A 15,593-nucleotide genomic window follows, 5' to 3' on the forward strand; every position below is an offset into this window, starting at 1 on the left:
CCTTGCAGTTATGTTTGGTCCTCAGCTATCAAGTTAGGACATCTTGTGACAGACAGATACCTTATTTTTAAAGAGACCTCTTTCTTGCAGCTGATGGGAAAGACCATGATTCTGCAATGCAATCTTCATACAAATATAAATCTAGTAGTTACATATATAAGGAGATAATATAATTAATAATATAATATAATATAATATAATATAATATAATATAATATAATATAAATACTTTTGATTTTCTCTGCTATTGCAGAGGAGCACTACATTTATGTTGCATTTGAGTTAATGGTTCACTGTTTGATTTTGTTTTGCTTTCATTTCTTCATTTCTCTTAAAAAATTGGCAACAGGTATGAATGACCAGATAAGTAGAATGTGTAATGTGTAAAGTTGGTCATGTTGTAATGAATGATAATTCCTTTTATCTCCATTTGAGTGTAGAAATGATGGGTATCCGTGCATTTTTCTCTTCTCGTATTTCCATTTCCATTTGCTAAAGAAAAACCTGTTTCCATAGAGAGTTTAGGCGCACAATCAGACCTCCATTTATTTAACTCCCATTGATTTCAAGGAGAAAGAGCTGAGAGCAGAAATCAATATGACACAAAGCACCAAATTTTGGTTGGATACAAAATACAATCGCATTTGGAAAGCCACTGTTTTCTCTCTTCCCCATTATGCTTTTGCCTTATCTTAGTCGAAGCATTTTCTTTGCCTACTTGAATTTCTCATGCACATAAGCTGCCCCATGCTCTTGATAGTCTTCTTTGTTCATCCAAAAGCCACTGAAAGAGCTGAGTGAGGCCACCAAAGAGCCCCCAAGCCATGCTGCCTTGCCTCTTGCTGGGGAAGCCAGGATTTTTATGGGGTGCCCCCTGCCATGAAGCAAGGCATGCAGTTCCTTGCACATCCTCTCTGGAAAGCCAGGAAACAATGAGGAGCCTCCTGATAATATAACATTATGCATGAGCTCTCCTTGAAACTCAGCTGGAAACTTCTGCAAACTTTGGAAAGCCAAGATATGAAGTCCCGGGGAGTTCTGGCTCAACAGATGTGGCCTGAAGAGTGGCTCTGGGCAGCAAATACGTTCTTTGTCTAACTTTAACAGGTGCCCATCAGGGATCTGAACGCTCACAGGGTCCTGGCAAGCCTTGCCTTGAAGATCCCTTTCATAGTCCATGGACACATAGCAGTACTGTTTTGTAAGCCGGGCCACCATCTTTTTATCCAAGGACCCAAGAAGCTGTGGGTCATTGGAACTGTCTAGCAGCAGGGTATGCATGTGCTTGCAGAGAGCCCTCCCAGCCACATCTAGTCGGTAGGTGCCTTCCATCCAGGTTTGCCCAGAATAGATCGGAGTGACATGAGAAACCCCCGCCCCAGCCTCCACGCTCAGTCCAGTGACTCTACCACAGGCACAGAGGGAGAGGAATCCTGTGTTGGCCACATGTAAAGCTGGGACACCAAAGCTCTCAAAAAACACCTCTGCCATCTTCTCTCTGTTTGTAGTAGGGCAGGAGGGAGAGTCACTCATCAGCACAGGATGGTCCTCAACAGGCACTCTCAATCCACAGTAGAAGAGATGGCTCCACAGATTCTCCATAGCCTCCCAGTCCACTATGATGCCATGCCTAACTGGATGGTCTGGGGATCTTCTGGAGCTGCCTTTGGCATGGACACTACAGGAAATAGATAGATGTTTGTCCTGAGTCATCCCCGGATCGGTGGGAGGCAAGTATGTTGTCTTCATGGAAATCCTTGGCTTTTCCTCTCCTGCAAAGCCTGATCGACTGAAGGCACTGCCATTGTCTACCACAATCGCAACTTTCCCCATAGTGCTGCACCTTTCCTCATGCCCTCTTCTGACTTTGTGGAAGTGGAATTATGTTGGCAGAATTGGAGAGGGATAAAAGCTCTTGTCACCCTGCCAAAAAACCAAAGCATAAGTAAAGAAGGAATGAGGCTATGAATTCCCTTGGTAGTCGACTGCTGAAGTGGAAGTGGGATTCCTGTTGAGCATCAAAGTCAGGATATCTGAGCAATCTCACAACACAATTGTTGCTTACAGGAGTAAGTCCCTTTGGGATCCCTTTTGGTTGGAGCACTGCAGTCCATAGAGATCAGATAAAACATGGTGCTGTAATACACCAAGGTTTTGTGTTTCTTCATGGACTCAAAATAAATAACAAGTGACATGACCATCGTGACCGCTACTGGTGTATTGCTGTTTTTGTTAGCACCCTGAACCCTTAATACTGCATAGACAAGACGGAACAGATGTTAAGGACTTACATAGTGCTTGTATGTGCACTCAGTAGTAGAAACACAACCTGGTTTGCATGTGACACTAAGCCATGGTTTATAAACCCTGATTTAACTTAAGCACAGTTAAGCCTGATTGTCCATACCTGCACCTCAGCTTAACTTTGGTTTATGTATTAACCAAGGTTTGCAGCTGGTTTATAAACCTTGGTTTATGTTAACCATGGCTTAGCTTAACATGGGATGCATTCCAAAGGACATAGTATCGTGTCTACTTCAGAATTCATGGTTTATTACAGATCCCCAAGTGTGCTTACATAGGAAAGTGTTGTGGAAGTAAAGACATTGTTATTATAAGACACTGAGATAAAGCCTATTGCCTGCTCATTGAATATTCATCCTGATATGTTTGTTTGGAGGTTAAATGTCACTAGCAACCAGTGGCTATTATCCCATGTTTTCCACTGCACTTTTTTTGTTTTGTTTGTTTTTTGGACGTTATGGCTGTTAGAAAGGTGATGGGGGGAAAGTGCTAGAATGTACAGGATAAGAAACATTTTTTTGTGAATGAACAGCCCTACAAAAAGGCATAGCAGACACATGTGTGCAGCTTGTAGTTGCCCAGTGTGCATTTCATGCTTCCCACAGTCTCACATCCTGATATTCCCACTCAGATAGTAGGTACCAGCACTTTTCTTGGTTGCACTTATGGTGCATCTCCATGGGTTTTGCATGGAAAGTGGGTGGCTTCTTGGCAGGGGCGCCAACTTGCCCCACACATTGAGAGGGTGTGGTCATGTGACACTGCCCAGCATGTGCCGGGTGGGGGTGGGACATGCGGAGGGCAATCTTTGTGCTTGCTAGGCCCAGCCTATGTCTGGCTCCTGGGCTGTCAGGCGGAGGCTGGGGCGAGCGAAGGCAAAGATTGCCCTCGCTTGTCCCAGCCCCCACCTAGCTCCTGGGTTGCTGGGCAGAGACTGGGGTGCAGGGGGTGGCAGGGGTGATGACCCCCTCAATATTGGGGGGTGCAGCCCCCTGCCCCCAAAATATTTGGGGAGCTGGAGCCCCTTGCATCCCATAAAACCAGCTTCCTTGCTTCTTGGGAGTTTTAGGTAAAGGTAAAGGCACTCCTGACCATTTGGTCCAGTCGTGGCCGACTCTGGGGTTGCGGCGCTCATCTCGCTTTATTGGCCGAGGGAGCCGGTGTACAGCTTCCGGGTCATGTGGCCAGCATGACTGCTAGGTTGGCAGGAGCAGGGACCGAGCAACGGGACCTCACCCCGTCGCAGGGATTCGAACCACCGACCTTCTGATCGGCAAGTCCTAGGCTCTGTGGTTTAACCCACAGCACCACCCGTGTCCCTCTTGGGAGTTTTATTTATTTAAAATAGCTGTAACTTGCCCTTTATCATAAGATCTCATGGCAGGGAACATACAGTACATAAAACACCATCCATTTACCAAAATAATGAAGATAAAATAAACTAGAATGTCCTCATGTAGTGCCATAGTGGACAATCAATAATAACCCTTCCTGACACTGACCATTGTTGGTTGGTGGAATTGATTTCATACCTTGTCATATGTCTCCTCCTGTTTACCTTTAACTCATCTGAGGAGCCTCTGGATATTAGAAAACTTTGGCACGACAATGGGGAGGTCCTGAATGAGATGGCCAAAGAAGGGAAATGCCCAGCTTTGATGAGAATTCTTAGAACCTGCTGTGGTTTCTCTTCCTAACATGGATTTCCTTCTCTTGTGACTTCATTGGGTTCTATTATGTGCAGTTCCATGGCAATGCAGTTGCAATGCAGCAGTGGGTGACCTGTGGCCCTCCAAGCGTTGCTGAGCCCCAGCTCCCATTGTGCCCAGGCAACATCGCCCCATTGAAAAGCTTTTGAAGGGAGTGGGCCCTGCGTTGGTGTCAAATCCAAGTAGCATTGGCTATGTTTATTCATTTGGATTGTACCCCTCCTTTTCTTCACAAAGCTCAGTGCAATGTTTGCGAGGTTTCCAGGTGGTCTCTCATCCAGAGCCAAATCTGCTTAGCTTCATTTCTGAAACATCATCATGACCTCTCAGACCATTAAAATAAACAAAAACTCCAGATGATTAGAAATAAGTATAAAGCCAATAAATCCCAGCAGAATGATACAATCAAATGAAAATCAGTTATCAAAAATGGGGAAATAACTGGGCAATTTTACTATAGGTGCCTATCCCTGAAGCCTGGAGAGCAAGAGGGGTCAGTGCGCACCCACCCATCTCGCTCTCCGGGCTTCAGCGAAAGCAACGCGAAGCCTCCGGAGCACGGAGGGAGCGCTCCCTCTGCACTTCTGAGGCTTCGCGTTGCTATCGCTGAAGCCAAGGAGCCTGCATTCACTCCATAGGACGCACACACATTTCCCCTTAATTTTTGGTGGGGGGAAAGTGCGTCCTATAGAGCGAAAAATACGGTATGTTTTGTGAAGATTACAGGCTTCTTACACATGACATTTTTGCATATGTTGTCATTCAGCAACTTACCTGTCACAACAATATGTTTTATTTTCTGCACTTATCATTTTGAAATGATTTCCTTTTAAAAAGAACCACACAGACAAAATAAGAACGTAAGAAGAGCCTGCTGGCTCAGGCCAATGGCCCGTCTAGTTCTGTATGCTGGTCTCACAGTGGCCAAACAGATGCCTTTGGGATCCCTGCAAGCAGGACATAAATGAAGTAGCCCTCTCTTGCTCCTTGCCCCTGCCAGCTCCGGCAAATGGCATACGGTGGCTTGCCACCTACGGTAGCAAAGGTAATACGTAACAATCATGAATAGCAGCCACTGATAGCCTTATCCACCATGAATTTGTCAAATACCCTTTTAGCTTCTTCATATAGGAAAAACGTGTGATGATTTGGCAGACCATAAGGATTGCCTAGATGGACAAAGGGTCCACCTAGTCCCCAACAAAGGCCAGCAAGATGCTTTGGGAAGCTTTCTGGGTAGCAACCATAAATCGGTGGTACAGCAAATGATTATAGTGCATAGGGCTCCATCCCTGGCATCACCAGTAAAAGCCATCAAATAGCAGATGATGGGAAAGACCTCTTCTGCCTGAAACCCTGGAGAGCCACCATCAGTCAGTAGATGGTACTAGACTAGAATGTCAAATAGTCTGACCTGCTATATGGCAAATTCTGTATTTCTGTATTTTGTATTTTGTATTCTGTATTCTGTATTTTGTATTTTGTATTCTGTATTCTGTATTCTGTATTCTGTATTTTGGTCTGCCAAATCATCGAGAGCCAGTGTGGTGTAGTGGTTAAGAGCGGTAGTCTCGTAATCTGGGGAACCGGGTTCGCGTCTCCGCTCCTCCACATGCAGCTGCTGGGTGACCTTGGGCCAGTCACACTTCTCTGAAGCCTCTCAGCCCCACTCACCTCACAGAGTGTTTGTTGTGGGGGAGGAAGGGAAAGGAGATTGTTAGCAGCTTTGAGACTCCTTAAAGGGAGTAAAAGGCGGGATATCAAATCCAAACTCTTCTTCTTCTTCTTCTTCAAGCCCACAGGCCAGACATAATATAACAGGGGCACCCTGTTGTTTGTCAACAGCATCCAGAAAATCAAATATATCCCGCCTCTAACCTTGGAAGGTCTGTTTGACCTATCATGGCTAATATCCAGTAGCGTAAGAATTCCCAAACTATAAAAGCCTATGGAAATGTGAATTGATGGTATCTGAGCTGAGTATGGAAGTGGTTTTGGAGCACCGTGCCCCTGTAGTCCCAAGCTACATACCATTTTTTTTTCAGAATACATCGTTATTTCTCAAAGAATACTGTAATGAGTTGACTGGCCCTTCAGAGGATGAGAGGGAGGCCTGTTCTTAAAGTGCCTGCTAGGACTGGAGCTGAGAAACTCTTAATCTTTGACGTCCTTGCAGGTACTCTGTAAACAGGTATATGATTCTCCCTCCAAAACACCCAATAAAGCCACAGGGTGTGTGTGGAAATGCCTTTCCACTTGCCACTGAATTCTCCTCAATTGTTCGGCTGTTTTCAGGCTTTGGAACCCACAACAAACAACCTGATTCCCTCATGAGGCACCAACATGAAGACACCCAAAGGAAGCAAAATGCTCATAGCTTATAGTTAAGCGTGGGAGGTGAATCAGGGCCTCTCCCTATTACACAGCACATTCCACAATGTTACAGCTGTTAGTTCCCAATCAGCAATTGCTGGCGCAACATCTTACAGCTACTTCTCTTCTGGATTTTTTGGATGGTGTCTGCTGGGTTTTCTAGGAGGACCATACCTGTTTCCTGGCTGACAGCCTCAAGGAACCTGTGTAGCTTGCCTCTTACAAAGATGGGCTTGATTGCCTGAATGATTCTAGCATGCTCGTGCATTAATATTGTACAATGATAAATATCCAACCCGGGAACAGAACCTGTGTCCCTCCAGTTGTTGCTGGACTATAACTCTCATCATCCCTGACCATTGGCCATGCTGGCGACGCTGGCTGGGGCTGATGGTAGTCAGAACACAACATCTGGAAAACCCAAGGCTCCTCATCTCTGCCTTAACCCGTTAAGTCTTACTTTAACCTCACATTGCCCTTGTGATCGGCACGATAGCAGCACGTGAGAACAGACCCTTGTTCTCGCCCCACTTTCAAGCACACACTAAAGGTGACCAGCCTTTTTGAGATGCTCAGGTTGGTTTATTGCCTTCCTGTGTCCTGGAGGTTTTTGTTTCCGTACCCTTGATCTGGCAATGTCTGCTGATCACAGTCCAGGTGGTCCTCTCATGCCTACTGGATGTATGGTGTACCAATTCTTGATTTTATTTTTGGCAACCGTGGAGTCTCCTTCTGCGTTGACCCCTGTCTTTTCAGCCTCAACCAAGAAAAACATTGTGAGAATCCTCCGCAGCTGGTGGTCTCCATCTCCTCCTCCTCGTCGGGCTGCTGAAGGAAACGGCAATGAGGGGCTGCTGGGACTGTCTCCACGGTAGCCCCTTGGCTCTTGCCGGCCACAAAAATTTACCCTGCTCCCCAGGGGAAGAGTGAAGAGGGGGAGGACTTTGGAGCCATGAGACAACTTTCCAAGAGGAGGAAGCAGCACTACCTTGACCTGTAAGCAAAACAGAATCTTCCTAATAAAATGAAACTTTCCTCCCTCAAGCACAAGAATTCTCCCTGATCCATTTCTGCAGCCTGAGTCAAGCACTTGATTGGACCTCATAGTCTCAGCTATTGCCTCCTGACAGATATTTAAACACTGTTGGCTTCCTCTCATGTGATTCTTGCAGTGGCTACCTTTGAACAGAAGAGTCTCTGGGTGCTGCAGCTGACCCAGAATGCAACAACAAGGTTGTTAGTGGGCACCAGAGGGACTGTATTTGATCTATCCTGCAGCATCCTCACTGAGTGCTTTTTTGTTTCCTGGCACAATTTAAAGTGTTGGCGATCAACTTTAAAGCCCTAAATGTCCAATGTACCTATGGGATTGCCACCCATGGGAAACAGATGGACGGGGCATAAATTATCATCATCATCATCATCTTCTTCTTCTTCTTCTTTCCGTATCAACCTGCCCTTCTCTGGAGGTGGAGGCACAGTTGATGACAGCAAGAGATTGGGCCTTCTAAGTGACTACAGCAATATCGCACCTTGTTCTGTGAATTGTGATTTGCTAGCTAGCTGGTAAAGACATTTTATTCTGGCACATTTTTGCCTGCTAAGTACTATGAAGGTCATTTTTACCTGTTAACACTGCCATTGTTTTTTATACAGATCTTTAATGTTGCAATATATATAGTGATTTTAAAGTTGCCCTGAGTGGGGCATGGGCCCTAGAAGGGTGGGGCAGATCTAGGGTAGGGGTGGGCAAGAGGTAGACTGGGATCTACTGGTAGATCAGTGGATGATTTGCTGTAATCAGTTGTGTTCAGTAGTACTGAAATCTAATGCACTAGTGCAGGGGTCCCCAATCTGTGGCCCATGGGCCAGAAGTGGCCCATGGAGGCCGTTTATCTGGCCCACGAGCCGCCCCCAAACTCAGCCACCTGCTCAGCGAGTCCCCATGCACTGCACTAAACCGGCAGAGCATGGTGCGGGGGCTCTCTTCTACGGTTCCAGAAATCGCTTCTGTGCATGCCCAGACACTGAAAATTGCTTCTGCACAGGCATGATTTCCGGCATCTGGACATGTGCAGAAGTGATTTCCGGCCCATGGAGGATCTCCACGGGAGTGATCTGGCCCATGCCCAGTAAGCCTTGCCGACCCCTGCACTAGTGGAACTGAGGAAGCTTAGTCTCAGCTTTTTATAGTGTTCCCTCTTAAGATTGATTGCATTCAAAATTTGGGAAAGAAGAGAGACATGGAGTGAAATAGGGAATGTGGTGCTCCATGAAGAAATAGTTGCAGGAACAGCAAGAACAAAGCAGCAAAAGTGTGAAACTGCAAAACTAAATAAATTGTATCATTAGCATCACAGGAAACTGGTCTCTCTCTCTCTCTCTCTCTCTCTCTGTGTGTGTGTGTGTGTGTGTGTGTGTTGTGCCGAAGAATCTCTAGGTCACACTAGCAGGAAATCCCTGTAATCTCTATAACCCAGAGTTAGCTAACCTTCATTAGGAGCAGAGATATGTTACCGTTCATATCAGGCCACTGGCCTGATCCAGCAGGCTCTTCTTAATGTTCTTACATTGTTAGCCACCTCCACATCTTGTTCAAATACAGTGGTACCCCGCAAGACGAATGCCTCGCAAGATGGAAAACCCGCAAGACGAAAGGGTTTTCTGTTTTGGAGGCGCTTCGCAAGACGAATTTCCCTATGGGCTTGCTTCGCAAGACGAAAGCCCATAGGGAAATCTCCGGGGACCTGTTTTAAATAGCTGGCGGTCGGGAGCAAAGACTTTTGCCCACAGCCGGCCTTCAGAAGAGGTCCTGGACCTCTTCTGAAGGCCGGCGGGGGGCAAAAGTCTTTGCTCCCCCCCCCGCCTGCCTTCCCGGGACAGCGGAGACTTCTCCGCTGCCCCGGGCGATCTTAAAATGCTGGCGGCATTCGCGTTCGCTGCCGACCCCCAGCATTTTAAAATCTCCCCGGGACAGCAGAGACTTTGCTCCCGCCCGCCAGCATTTTAAAATCGCCCCGGGACAGCAGGGGCTTTTAAAATGCTGGCGGTCGGCAGCAAAGCCCTCCTGTCCCCGGAGCTTGCGGGGCGGGAGGTGGGAAGAAGGGCTTTTCTTCCCACCACCAGCCTTCAGAACAGCCTTCTGAAGGCTGGGGGTGGGAAGAAAAGCCCTTGTCCCCCCCCCCCAGCCTTCAGAAGAGGTCGGGGGACAGACTGTCCCCGGACCTGGTCTGAAGGCGGTTTCCCTAGGAACGCATTAATTGATTTTCAATGCATTCCTATGGGAAACCGTGCTTCGCAAGACGAAAAACTCGCAAGAAGAAAAAACTTGCGGAACGAATTAATTTCGTCTTGCGAGGCACCACTGTATACCATTTAATGAAATGCTGTGTGAAGCAGGATTTCCTTTTGTCTGTTGCAAATCTCTCATCCTTCAACTTCATTGGTTGACCATTCCTTTGGATGGTCAATAGACGCCTCTTCTCGAGAGCTGACTGAGAAGAATTAGGTCCTTTCCACACTTGCCATTTATCATAGCACTGTTGCTATTTGATCTGGCTTTTTTAAAGAGTTAATTTGTAGCTTGATTGCCTGCACTTTTGCTCACACGTCACAGTTATTAGAGAGTGACTTTGAGGTTTTGCTTTACAACCTAAGGGTGAGTTGTGTCCTCATGAGAAAAGTGCCACTGCTGTAGTTCTATCCCTCAAGTACCCTTGTGTCCCTCAGCAAATGTCAGAGTTATGAGCGTGAGCACTGAGGTAGCCGTTTCACAGCTTTTATCATTTTTATTTTAATGCCTGTTGTGCTGGAATATTGTGGGAAGATAGGAGATTAGAAGAGGATCTGCATGTCTGCCTGAACTATGATGAACCTTGTTAATGTGATGGAATTTTGTCTGCAGCTAATAATTGAAGTCATGGGCAGTGCATTGACTCAGTACCATTGACTCCTTTCACCATATACAGGGGGAGTCCTTTAAAAGAGGCCCCAAGGATACAGAGTACACATGTTCCACGGGGCCTCTTTTAAAAGACTCACCCTGTATATCCCTCCTCTGAACAGAGCTTGCGTGCTGACAACTCGCAGTGGTCAGAGGGAAGGAAAACAGGCGTTTCTCAACCCTTCCACACAAAAACTGAGACAATGCTTACAGAATGCCACACAAATGCAAATATTGATGATCCATTCCAGATCTTTCACAAAAGTCAATTTTTTGTGGTACACAGGGGTGGGGGTAGTACATCATTTCAAAATACTAGCTGAGTAATAATGAAGTTGCTCAGCAATATGCAAGAAATGAAACCCTGATGGAAAGAACAGTTATGCCACCATAAATGATAAGTGCAAAAAGGCACTCTCCTGATATCTGGAAATCTCTCCAATATTTTTGAAGATTACCATCACCACTTATAGAATGTGACACCACCAACCTACATGGAGGGGTATGTGCGAAGGTCCACAGTTATACATTTGGGACCAGAAACAAGGCTGATGTGAAGTCTGAAAAGCCTGAAAAGGTTTCTGAAATGTCTTTCTTTGGTGCTGAATGGACAGCAAAGTAGGCCCTGGATGGCTTTTTCCGGGGAGAGCCTTCCACAGTTGGGATGGCAGTGCTGAGAATACTCATTCCCAGATCTCTTAAGATGGTGGTGACACTGTGGTCCCTGGGTCTAGTTCACGGGTAGCTAAGATGATGCTCTCCAAGTGTTGTTGAGCAATTACTCCCATCGGTCCTAGGTAACATGGTCAAGGATGATGGGAATTGTAGTCCCGTAATATCTGGAGGGCAACACCTTCACTACCGCTAGTCTTGTCAGCATTATGGCACAATCTCTGCATGTAGAAATAGCTTGGCAGGAGAGAAACCTTGTGTAGGGGGAGGATGTGTATTATACCCAGTTGTACAAGGCTGCAGTTGTACAAAGCTTCTGGTGTTTTTTGGGGGTGATGATATGGGGGAGCAACTAATCGACTGGTACTTACAGTGGCCTTGTCTTTTTTCAAGCAGATTAAAATTCCCCTTTTGTCCTTGTCCTGGTCTGAAGACTTATCACACTTATGTTTCTTAATTTTCCTGTGGGAGATGTTATTCCCCATCATGCCACCAGGGTAGTGGCTCGCCTCCTGGGGAAGCAGCTATGATAATGTTGCTACAAGCCCCTGTGGCTGGGAGATTGACACCAGGTGCTATTGTGATGTCATCCAAGTTCATAGGGCACTCTTACAATGGCTGAGAGATATACAGCTGAGCCCTTGCAGTCACCAGTGGCTGAGATCTTTCTTCTTCTTCTTTTGCCCTTTGTTCTCTGTCACTGAGCCACAACAACCAGGAAACAGGAATATATTTGAATTAAGCAGAACACATGGAGTTCTCCAGATGTTGTTGAACTGCAACCCTATCAACCTCCATCAAGCATGGCCAGTGATAAGAGGTGATAGGAATTGTAGTCCAGTGTTTGGAGGGCACTGCATCGACTTCCTCTGGTTTAGAAGGTCTGTGTTGGGCCCTGCACCATTTCACAGTGTGTGCTGGTTTTGACCCTGAAAGCCTTACACAACTTGGGATCACCATACCTAGACAACTTCCTGTCTCCACCTGAACCTCTCTGGACCCTGAGCTAATCATCTGCAGTCCTTTTCTGTGTGTGCCCTTTGAGAGAGAATTGGAGGGTGGCAAGAAGAGAATGTGAATTCTCTGTAGCATTCACCCCATTTATGGAAAGCTCTCTCGTAAGCAGGTCTGTGTGGCACCAACCTTGTCATTGTTTCAGTGACAGGCAATGGTATTTTTGTTTTCTCAGACATTTGGGAAGCACTAATGATAACAGTATTGTGCTGTTGAATCTGCTTTTTGTTCTTTATTTAGGTTTCTGTTGAATTTTTTTTTTACTGGTTGTAAATCGCTTTAGTGGGAAGTGATTTATAAATTGAATAAACCTAACCTGATGTGACCAGATCTGACCTAATCACTGCAGTTTTCTTGCTTTTCATCTTCTTTGTTGCTTTATCTCCATTTATGAGGGAAAGGGTCTTTCAGATGTGGTTGGCACCAAAATGCCAGCCTGCATTTCTCACCCATTTAACCTGGATGAACCCTTTCAAGCAAAAATAGGATAAGTTTAAAAAAAAAAAAAAACCTGTTAACAATCATCCAACATCTAAATGATATCCTTGCAATATTAAGCCCCTGACTAGAAACACCCAGAGACAGATTCTCCACCCCACTGCATGATTGTTTCTCCAAGATAATTTTGCAAAGCAGAGATAGCTGGAAAGTAGATTCATCATGTCTCCATGAAATGGAATTTTGAAAGAAGGAGGAATGCAGAAGAAAGGGGAAATTAGCATATTTATGAAGCGAAAAGGAACACGAGGGGGAAGCTCCTGTGGCCAGAGGATGTACACTGGAGTTTCCCTTCTAATCTGCGGTGTGCTGGCTCTTAATGAATCAAAAATCCCTCTTCCTCCCTTTCAATGGAAATGGAAGTGCATTGTTCAGAGCAGCAACCAGGCAGATGCTGTCAGCTGATGGAGTATCTCACAGAAATTGCACTGGGGTGATACTTACCTTGGTAAAATGGCCCCTCCCTCCCCCCCCCCCGAAATCAGCTTATTGTGTGCAGTTCTGGCATCTTTCCTGTTCTTTAATTTATGAGCCCCATTTTGGTATCTAATTATTCATTGCCTCCTTATGTTAGTCGGTAATTTATCTCCTACACAGAAATGGTTTCTCTGCGTCGGTCTTCATGATGGCTCCTGTAATAAAACTTCCCGCCACCAGCGAACAGCTGAACTGGGGGTGGCAGACACAAACAGGACAATGTTTTAGGATTGGTTTCAGACAACAGTTTTGCTTTTGGTCAACCAATCGATTATAGAATTTTGTAGCACCTCAGTTAGGCAGATAGTATTTTAGGAAATCTTCACTACATTGTTTGCTTCATGAGGTGTGCTGACCTGTGAGCACCTCTTAAACCTGGCCTTTGACACTTGAGATGCATATTTTAAGACTCAGCTTATTCTAGTGATTGTATTTTGTGACCCACCCTAGGACCTAAGGGGGAAAGGGGGGACCATAAATTACTATTTTTATTAGTAGTAGAATCAGAACTGTAGAGTTGGAAGGGACCCCAACCCCCTGCAATGCAGGAATCTTTTTGCCCAGTGTGGGGCTTGAACCCCTGGCCGTGAGATTAAGAGTCTCATGCTCTACCAACTGAGTAGTGTTACATTTAATTTATTGAGGCCTTTAAACCAGAGATCACAAACCTGTGGCCCTCAAAATGTGGCTGAATTACAACTTCCATCAGCCCCAGCCAGCCTGGCCAATGGCCAGGGATGGTGGAATGTCTTTCAGCAACATTTTAAGGCTTCCATTGCGTTAGGCCTTCCATCAGCCACAACAACTCTTATTCCCATATTTACCACTGGAGGGCTCTGTAGAGGTACATTCTGCAACTCATTCCACTCCAGCTGTTCATTAGAACAACATGTAACTAAGAACTTGAACTTGAGTTTGCTTATTTCCTCCTACCTTCCAATCCATTTTCCTTCGGTGTCATGTATTTTTACATTGTAACCTCAGGGACAGGGGGTTTTGTTTTGTGATTTGTAAGCTACCCAAGGAATCCTTTTTGGTTGAAGAGCAAACATTCCCTAACATAAATAAATAAATAGCTGGCACCACCATTGAGCAACAGACAAAGAAACAGGTTGAACCAAATATGTGTGGTTCAGGAAAAAACCCCACTAATATATGTGTTTCAAAGGTCTAGTTTTGTCTGTGCAAGGAAATGGCATCATCGGGATATGTCAGGAAAGTCCAGTACTGAGAGCTGGTGTAGTATTGTGGGCAAGGAGGCTCATTGAGAAGCCAGGAACTTCCTGCTTCAAATCTTGCCTCTGCCATGAACTCACTGGGTGGGATCCTTGGGCAAGCCTCTCTCATACTCAACCCCCCCCCCCACATCCTGCCGCAATATGGGAATAAACAATGCTGTTTTTCTAGATAAAGAGGTGTTGGAACTCACTATGAACACCTCCCTCATTCTCTTAGAATGGCAATGGTGCCTGAGAGGTACCAGAACTGAGTTCTGGTGAGTTCCGGCTGAAAAAAGCCCTGGGAATACATACCTAATAATACCAAACTACTTTTACAGGTAGTCATGAAAGCTTTTGACTAGTCTGAAAGGCTGCTGCTGCTGTTATCGCTAGTCTTCCTCTCCATCTGCTTTGTTGGACTGGCTGTAAAAAGCACACAGCCTAGTCATTCCTCAGCTTCCATTTTGTGCTGGCAAATACAGTGCAAACTTCCACAAAGGGCTTGACTGCAATACAGACAAGGAACCAAGCTCAAGACTTAGCCAAGACTGCACTGTGGCAGGAGTGGAACTTCAGCCCAGCTCTCATGGATTAAAGACCTCTTCTTTAGCCACTGAGTCATAGCACTTGTCATCTGAGTGACCTTTCACAGAGGACAGATCCCCTTAACATCCATCTAAACCTCCATAGGAACTAATCAACTAATTGCACTAATAATGTAATGCATTTGGGTCTTCTGGAGATGGATTGACTCTCTTGTTCAAAATCCACCCTGCCATTTATGGATACTTGCCATCACCATCATCTTACACAGTGTACTTCCTTTTAGAGTTTCAGAGTCAGGTGGCAAATTTCAATAAGCTAAGAAATGCAAAATAAATGTGGTGCTAGAATCGAAGGCTCATATTATATTCCCCCCCCCTTCCTAATAGAATGAGATATACGTAACAAACTTTAATATCTCTCTTTTGTAAAGAGGATAGAATAAGAGAACAAGAAGAACATATGTTTAAAGAAGACTGGGAAATGTTTACTGAATATATGGGGAGAAACTGTGTACACTTGAAAACGTTGGCAGCATTAAGTTAAATTCAACAGTGTAAATAAGTCTTGATGGATGTAATAATGGAATACTGAATGGTTTGGTTTATGTAAAATATGCAGGGATTTATGATATGTAAAATGAACCATGGAAGGGAGAAGAAAGGAAGTCATTGATATTTTAAGGATGTTTAAATGAATATTCTAAATTGTAGAATTTAGGACCAAGAGATATGGATAGCGAGGGAGCTGCTGCAGTGACCTGCAAGACCTGTGCCATGTTTGTCTCCTTCACTGGAGGTTCTTAAGCAGACGTTGGATGGCCATCTGTCATGGATGCTG

At 45.3% G+C, this 15,593-nt stretch overlaps 2 protein-coding genes and 1 long non-coding RNA gene across 4 annotated transcripts in view; 1 reads left to right on the forward strand and 2 right to left on the reverse strand.

Moving 5' to 3' along the window:
- Nucleotides 1–15,593, forward strand: part of NECAB3 (N-terminal EF-hand calcium binding protein 3) — a 79,563-nt gene that overhangs the window by 51,193 nt on the left and 12,777 nt on the right. The window lies entirely within an intron of this gene.
- Nucleotides 475–3,993, reverse strand: ACTL10 (actin like 10). Of its 2 annotated transcripts, none has more exons than XM_083508216.1 (2): nt 3,837–3,993; nt 475–1,923 (listed from the first exon to the last, which is right to left on the reverse strand). In XM_083508216.1, the coding sequence occupies exon 2, from the start codon at nt 1,831–1,833 to the stop codon at nt 715–717; it is 1,119 nt and encodes a 372-aa protein (XP_083364342.1). In that variant the 5' UTR covers nt 1,834–1,923; nt 3,837–3,993; the 3' UTR covers nt 475–714. The 2 variants fall into 2 exon arrangements, with proteins under 2 accessions (XP_083364342.1, XP_083364343.1); XM_083508217.1 differs by having other exon boundaries at nt 3,863–3,961.
- On the reverse strand, nt 6,947–11,820 carry LOC310709118. The gene is made up of 2 exons (XR_014527311.1): nt 11,373–11,820; nt 6,947–7,380 (listed from the first exon to the last, which is right to left on the reverse strand). It is a non-coding gene; the product is annotated as an uncharacterized lncRNA (long non-coding RNA).

This window comes from Podarcis liolepis (assembly GCF_965112155.1).
Source record: "Podarcis liolepis genome assembly, chromosome: 6".
Lineage (NCBI taxonomy): Eukaryota > Metazoa > Chordata > Lepidosauria > Squamata > Lacertidae > Podarcis > Podarcis liolepis.

What these genes read in the sequence shown, in the direction of transcription:
- ACTL10 (XM_083508216.1), bottom strand. Translation starts at nt 1,833, where the DNA reads ATGGGGAAAGTTGCGATTGTGGTAGACAATGGCAGTGCCTTCAGTCGA.